At 41.4% G+C, this 8,075-nt stretch overlaps 3 protein-coding genes across 3 annotated transcripts in view; 1 reads left to right on the top strand and 2 right to left on the bottom strand.

Moving 5' to 3' along the window:
* The window catches only part of LOC123972125, a 10,728-nt gene extending 2,668 nt beyond the window's left edge, over positions 1-8,060 (bottom strand). The window contains exons 1-4 of the mRNA XM_046051389.1: positions 7,854-8,060; positions 7,632-7,766; positions 6,136-6,214; positions 5,745-5,973 (exon numbers count right to left, since the gene is read on the bottom strand). Of these exons, the coding sequence (XP_045907345.1) occupies positions 5,745-5,973; positions 6,136-6,214; positions 7,632-7,766; positions 7,854-7,990 (580 nt within the window). The 5' untranslated portion in view covers positions 7,991-8,060. The remainder of the gene's footprint in view (positions 1-5,744; positions 5,974-6,135; positions 6,215-7,631; positions 7,767-7,853) is intronic.
* LOC123971238 (NLR family CARD domain-containing protein 3-like) overlaps positions 1-8,075 on the top strand; it is a 427,855-nt gene that overhangs the window by 146,753 nt on the left and 273,027 nt on the right. The gene's annotated exons all lie outside the window — the stretch shown is intronic.
* The window catches only part of LOC123971220 (NACHT, LRR and PYD domains-containing protein 12-like), a 524,333-nt gene that overhangs the window by 9,720 nt on the left and 506,538 nt on the right, over positions 1-8,075 (bottom strand). The gene's annotated exons all lie outside the window — the stretch shown is intronic.

Below are 8,075 nucleotides of genomic sequence, written 5' to 3' on the forward strand. Positions count from 1 at the left end.
GTTTCCAAAAGTAGACTAGGAGCCAGAGCGTTCAGCTATCAAGCTCCTCTCCTGTGGAACCAGGTTCCAGTTTGGGTTCAGGAGGCAGACACCATCTCCACATTTAAGAGTTGGCTTAAGACTTTCCTCTTTGATAAAGCTTATAGTTAGGGCTGGCTCAGGTGAGTCCTGAACCATCCCTTAGTTATGCTGCTATAGGCCTAGACTGCCGGGGGATTTCCCATGATGCACTGAGCTCCTCTCTTCTCTACTTTCTCTCCCTCTGTATGCAACCTCATCCCATTATTGCATGTTACTAACACAACTTCTCCCCTTTCTGGTAGTCTTGTGCTTTCTCGTCTCTCTCCTCTCTCCTCCTGTCACTTCCTGCAGGTGTTTCTGGCTCTGGAGCTGTGGAGTCTGGATCTGTGGTTGCGGGTCACCTGCTGCCCCCGTGTTCCTGCTCGACACCCTCTGCTGCAACGACTATTGTTACTAGTCCTATTGTTATTATTGTTATTATAATCATTAACATTATGATTGTTATCATTAACACCACTATAAATATCTGTACCATTTTTCATTTAGTCTATAGCAACATCACCTTTGCTGTCTTGCATTTGTTTACTTGCCAAACTTCCCGCTGGCTGCCATCACCTTAATTATTGCCGTTGGCTAGAAAGAGGTTACAGGTTTATTGTTGATCATGTAACCTTACAGTTTTATTTAGTTATAACATTACACTGGTTTGAGAGTCTGCAGGGTTTGTTGACTTACAGTAGTTTATAGGTTGTCATTAATTGTAGATACATTGTACATTAGGCTACATGGTTGTGCTCTGTAAGTTAAAAACAGACAGGTTTATTGTTGATTATGCAAAATCACACTTTTATTTAGTTAACGTTACACTGGGTTTAAGAGTCTGGGGAGTGTTTTGTCTTACAGTATTTAATAAGCCATCAATAATTGCATTATACATTACATGGTTGTGCTCTGCTAGTTAAAAACAGGTTAACAGTGTTCCTTATAGCTCTGCAGTTTTATAAGCAACCTGGATTGAACGCAGCAGGTGATATATATTCATTCTAACCACGAGAGACTTGAGACTTGACTTGGGCTCTAGACTTGTGAGCATCTCTGGGCTGTGTTCAGAATTAACCAATCACAGGTAAACTCAGGTTAACTAGAAGTCATTACACACCTGCCATCATTTAAAGTGACTCTGATTAATCACAAATAAAGTTCAGCATTTCTAGGCGGATTTTCCTGATATTTTCTCAGATGCATCTCCGAGCAAAAGCCACGGTCCGCAGAGAACTTCCAAAGCATCAGTGAGATCTCATTGTTGAAAGACATAAGTCAGGAGACGGGTACAAAAGAATTAGATATACCATGGAACACAGTGAAGACAGTCATCATCAAGTGGAGAAAATATGGCACAACTGTGACTTTACCAAGAACTGGACGTCCCTCCAAAATTAATGAAAAGACGGAAAGAAAAGTGGTCAGGGAGGCTTCCAAGAGGCCTACAGCAACATTAAAGGAACTGCAGCAATTTCTAGCAAGTACTGGCTGTGTGGTACATGTGACAACTATCTCCCGTATTCTTCATATGAATGGGCTATGGGGTAGGGTGGCAAGACGGAAGCCTTTTCTTACAAAGAAAAACATCCAAGCATGGCTGAAGTTTGCAAAAACAAACATCAAGTTCCCCAAAAGCATGTGGGAAAATGTGTTATGGTCTGATGAAACCGAGGTGGAACTTTGTGGCCATAATTCCAAAAGGTATGTTTGCCGCAAAAACGAGACTGTACATCACCCAAGGACCAGCACACCCACAGTGAAGCATGGTGGTGGCAGCATCATGCTTTGGGGCTGTTTTTCTTCAGCTGGAACCGGGGCCTTAGTCAGGGTGGAGGGAATTATGAACAGTTCCAAATACCAGGCAGTTTTGGCACAAAACCTTGAGGCGTCGGTTAGAAAGCTGAAGATGAAGTTCACCGTTCAGCACGACAACGACCCAAAGCACACATCCAAATCCACAAAAGCACCTGGCTTCACCAGAAGAAGATTAATGTTTTGGAATGGCCCAGCCAGAGCCCAGACCTGAATCCAACTGAACAAATATATAATATATATGGGCAAATATTGCCACTTCAAGATGTACCATGCTAATAGACTCCTACCCAAAAAGACTGACTGCTTTAATAAAATCAAATGGTGATTCAACAAAGTATTAGTCTGAGGGTGTGCACACTTATGCAACCAGGTTATTTGAGGGGTTTATTTTTCATTTTTCCCCCTCACAGATTTCAATTTGTTTTTCAATGGAATTGTTGACATTATAGGTCACATTAAAGGTGGAAAACGTTCTGACATGATTTATCTTTGTCTCATTATTTTACATCATAAGAACCTGGCATTTTAACAGGGGTGTGTAGACTTTTTATATCCACTGTATAGTCCATGTATGCCGACATAGTTCATGCTCTGTATGAAGGCAGTAAGCCCTATTATAAACATAAAAATAAGAACCCTTTAACGTCCTCTCAATCATTTGGAAGACCACATTTTAAGTCACTCAGTGAAGAATGTATTGAACTTAATTCAACCTGTTTACAGTTTTTCTCAATTGCTAAAACACTAAACCCTATTGTCTGAACCAAATGCTCAGTCAATCACTCTTTTGGCAAAACCATAAGCACTTTTCACCCGTTTAGACACAACTTGCCAACATTTTCATTGTGATGCATCCGTGCTGCATAATGGTGAGCACAGGTGACAAACGTCAAACTCAATTAAAGCACAGGTGTGACCACTTGAACACAACAACTCAAAATTGATCACACTTGTGGCTAATGATGTGGGGGAACATATACAGTTAGCCAGTTCAGAGAGCACTGGTTTGTGAGGCCCTACAATGGATAGAAATCTGAGAGAGAGAGGAGGTCGAGGTGGTTGAGGAGGTCGAGGTGGTCAGCGAAGACAAAGAACAGTAATATCTGATGAAATCAGAGCTACTGTAATTGACCATGTTCTTGTCCATGGTATGAGCATGAGGGTGGCTGGACAAAGGGTACAACCAAACATCAGTAGATTCACTGTGTCCACCATAATCCGAAGATTTAGAGAAGAGAACAGGTAATTACCTTTTTTTGACATTATAGTACAGTATGTAAATGTTGACAGCAATTACTGTATGACATACTATATACTGTTCCACAGTATACTGTAAGTAAATACTGTATATGTTTTAGTACATCACTGTACCAATGTACTGTAGTATTGTAATGGAGGGTTGGTCTAACTGTTTGCAGGCCTAGTATTCCATGTATATTTTTTGTAACTCCATGTTCTCTTTTTGTAGAATTGAAAGACTGCCACATGGGGGTGGGAGGGCAGGTATGTTCTCCCCGCACCAAGAGACCCTAATTGTTGATATGGTCCGTGAAAACCATGCCATTAAACTGAGTGAAATTCAGCAGAAGATCATTGAGGACCATGTAAATTTTCGGGGTATCAACAGTGTCAGCCTCTCTGTTGATCGTGTCCTCAAGCGCAACAGACTGCGCGTGAAACAGCTATACAGAGTGCCCTTTGATCGCAACTCAGACAGAGTGAAAGAGAAAAAATTCCAGTATGTACAGCTTGGCATATATCCAGACACATTCAATGTTGATTACTCTAAGTAGTGATTTACTGTAGTGGCCTAAATAACTTTTTCCGTGTCACTTACAAAACTATATCTATTTCTACAGAAGGTTTTTCAACTGGATGCAATGGAAAGACCCCATGAATACATCTACATGGATGAAGCTGGGTTTAATCTCACCAAAAGGAGAAGGAGAGGCAATAATATGATTGACCATCGGACCATTGTTGGTGTTCCTGGGCAGTGTGGTGGCAATGTCACATTATGTGCTGCCATCAGCAATCACGGGGTTGTCCACCATCATGCCAACCTGGGGCCCTACAACACTCACCTCATTTCCCTCAATCACATGCGAGATGCTCTGTTAGGGCAGCAGGATGAGCATCCCATCTATGTTGTTGTTTGGGACAATGTGAGTTTTCACAGAGGACTCGAGGTTAGAGAGTGGTTCAATATGAACCAAGGTTTTATCAATCTTTGCCTTCCACTGTACTCCCCTTTCCTAAACCCCATTGAGGAATTCTTCTCCTCATGGCGGTGGAAGGTATATGAACGCCAACCTTACACCAGGGTAAATCTCCTGCAAGCCATGGGACTTGCCTGTGGTGACATAGGTGTGGAGGCATGCCAGGCCTGGATACAGCATACCAGGGGTATTTTCCCCCGTTGCCTGGCCAGACAAAATGTGGCCTGTGATGTGGATGAAGTCTTGTGGCCTGACCCAGTACGGAAACATGATGCTGTGGCTGAGTAATGCATATTTATATACTTATTTGTATATTTTTGTACTTTATTTTTACATGGGCTTACTGTACACAAGTGGCAAACACATAAGATTTCTGTTTGTTTTTACAAGTACTAGGTGTAAATGCACAAGATTTCTGTTTTGTTTTTTGTACAAGTGCTAAATGCACAGGGTTTTTTTGGTTTTGCAACATGCATTTAGCCTACAGTGAACAATAAACATTTTTCTCCAGCTTCATGTCCTGAGCATTGTGTTTTCTATTTTTCTACGTAGTGTTTAGTGACTATTCAGTAGTGTTATTAATTTTGATTGACTCGGAGCACGATTTGACAACATAGTTCAGTTTTGAGCACAGATTGAACGGTTTTGAGGTGAAAGTTTGGTTTTGCAAGAAGAGTCTGAGGTTTTGTGAATGTAGCTTGAAAATTGGGTTTTGTGTTCACAGTTTAGAGAAAAGGAGAGCAGCTTTCAAGAAATGTGTCTTAGCACTCGAGAAAAACTGTAAGCCATCTCTTCCATTCGGTGTAGGTATGCTGTGCTCCATAGTGAACCATATTATGTATGCAGATGACTTTGTGGTTTTTAGCCCAAGTAGTGCTGGATTACAGCAGCTTCTCACAATCTCTTCGGTATATGGTGTGGAACATGATATCAAATATAACGCCATTAAGAGTGTCGTTATGATCTTCAGAACTAAAGATAATAAATGTTTCAACTATCCTGATTTTAAACTGGCTAATCATAAGCTTAGTGTCTGTAAGAAGGTGAAATACCTTGGTCATTTTATCACTGATAAAATGACAGATGATGAAGATATTTATAGGCAATGTCGCATGATGTATGCATAAGCCAATATTCTCTTACGTAAATTTAGGGCATGCACCGTTGGTGTAAAGATATCTTTGTTTAAAGCATATTGCACACCGTTCTATACTGCGCACTTGTGGTCAAATTATAGAAAGTCAAGTCTATTGAAATTCAAAGTAACGTATAACGTTGCAATTAGAATATTACTCACAAGAGTAAGGACCTTTCATGCTGTTTTAAGAAACCTAATGTTTGAATTCATTTGCCGGCTTAATGGGTCACACAATGAAATAATATTGGGCTTAACTAACATACGGCTAAGCACTACACGCTACCAATCCCGTATGTGGAAACACTGGTGTAACTGTCTCCTGGTAGAACAATGATTTTCTTTTTAAATAATTTTACACTTTTTATTTTTCTAACGATGATTTACTATGGAATTTTTATGTGTAGTTATGTGTGTTTGTGGATATGTATTTATGTATTGTTGTGGGTAAGATTTGGACCTTGAGTCTGTAATAAAGTTTTGATGATGATGACTTAGAGAAATCCTCTTACTGCTCTGCAGACGCTCAGCCAGCTCCTCCTGCTTCATTCTCCTCAGGAAGTGCAGTGTGATCTTCAGAAATGCCTCTCTGCTGCTCCTCCTCTGCTCTTCCTCCTCACCGTCCAACACCTCCTCATCCTCCCTCTGACTCTCTAAGCATTCTGGGTAATCTGAACTCAGACCCTTCTGGATCTTCTTCAGCTCGTTCTTCACAAAAGTGACAATGTTGTCCTCCAGCAGCTGGAACAGAATATTATATGAAGGACACAATCAAAGTCAAATCATGGAACCAAACATCAGATCCATGTTGGACAGACTGACAATCCACTGGTCTAAAAAGTGCAGCGTGGAGATTATTGTGAACAGAATAGATGGAAAAGTAGTTGTTATACATGTACAGACCATAAATATGGAGTCCAGGTGTGTTTGATGCTGCTGGACAGACTGACCACTGGGAACCTCTGAGCTCTCCTGGTGGACTCTGTGGAGGAATCATGAAGAGTTAGCTCACATTATGTCTGTCCACACAGAGACAGACACAAGGTAAAAGTCCTTTGAGTTAAAGTGTTGATCACAGCATCAAATCAGATGGTTTCCCTTGACTTTAAAGTGTTGGTCGTACTGCTGATCCCACTGTGAATCAACAGTTCTGTCTGCCTTTCTGTGCAGCTTTCAGTTTGCTGTGTTCACCAGCTTGACTGGTTTTATCCCCCTTCCCTTTAATACTGTGGACAGCAACACACAACTCATACAAGCTAACTGGATGTGGATGGATATGTGCTAAAAGAAAGTTGGAGTAGCTATCTAGGGAAGCGAACGAATGCTGAACAAACATCCACTCAGAATGTTTGGCGAAAAAAAAGACGATTTTCCTCTAGCAGGTATAAGAATCGGGACCGGTTTGAGTACTCAGTGATTTATTATGCCTTTTGCTATCCCTGCAGTAAATTCAAACCTGCAGATACAACGTTCACTGTCCCAAGGGGGATTCTCTGACTGACTAGATTAGATTAGTTGGCACTCTAGATGTTGAATCTAAACATGCTGTAGTTTATACATTCCAGAGGAAGGTGATGAAGGAGACCCCACAGACAAATGGAAAATGGACAATAGCAAACATTGTTCATACTTTCCACTCTGGACACATTTTGGAATGGCTCTTTACTGTGGCCAGCCTAAGGCCTTTTATTGTGGCCAGCCTAAGGCCTTTTATTGTGGCCAGCCTAAGGCCCTTTATTGTGGCCAGCCTAAGGCCCTTTATTGTGGCCAGCCTAAGGTCTTTTATTGTGGCCAGCCTAAGGCCCTTTATTTTGGCCAGCCTAAGATACACCTGTGCAGTCCCCATGCTGTCTGATCAGCATCTTGATATGCCACACCTGTGAGGTGGTTGTATTATCTCAGCAAAGGAGAAGTGCTCACTAACACAGACTCTGACAGATTAGTGAACAATATTTGAGAGAAATAGGCCTTTTGTGTACATAGAGAAAGTCTTAGATCTTTGAGTTCAGCTCATGATGAATGGAGGCAAAAACAAAAGTGTTGCTTTTATAATTTTGTTCAGTGTGTATTGTTTTTATCTTAGAAAACATATGTTTAAGTATTGCAATCTGTCTCTACTAGAACACAATTAACAATGGAAGTGTGATTTGTTTTTTTGTCATTAGGTTATAATTGATTTATAATTTTTAAAATCCTCTACCCTTGATGTGCCGGTGTGAGGCATATAGTGCAAGATAAATGTGGTTGAATAATGGTTAGAATGTTACAGGTGGAGGTGGACACATGATGGAGGGTAAAGAGAAAGTGAGAGTAAACAGATTCTTGGTGCTTAAATTATAATAATGTGACATTATCTCTGTGTGTTTCTGTGCGTCTCTGTGTAAGCAGGTCAAACTCACCCAGTTTCAGCACAGGATTGTCCTCCTCTAAAATCAATCAAGCCATGCTTTGACCGGTCACTCTTGAAGGACACACAGCTGGGCTCACGTCCAGGTCCAGGTCCAGCAGAGTCTGGTCCCTGCTGCTGCTCTGGGCTTCAACACAACACACACAGAGCTTTGAGAGTGAATAATGATGGTGGAGTGATTTGAGTCCTGGACAGTTAGAGATCCTCATCTCACCTCTGAGCTTTGGTCTGGCTGTCATGTTCCCCACACAGAGTGCTTTTAGAGGGAGGGACTCCCTCCTCTCTGTCCTCACACTGACTCATGCTGCTCAACTCACATCCACTTTCACCTGGAGAGGAAACACAAATCATTCATCTGCACATCAACTCAAATCCTCCTTTCCATCATTTCTCCTGGAAAAAGATCAGCTGCTCCTCCACTGATTGGCTGCTAGTT

The sequence above is a fragment of the Micropterus dolomieu genome, linkage group LG01 (assembly GCF_021292245.1).
Source record: "Micropterus dolomieu isolate WLL.071019.BEF.003 ecotype Adirondacks linkage group LG01, ASM2129224v1, whole genome shotgun sequence".
In the NCBI taxonomy this organism is placed as follows: domain Eukaryota; kingdom Metazoa; phylum Chordata; class Actinopteri; order Centrarchiformes; family Centrarchidae; genus Micropterus; species Micropterus dolomieu.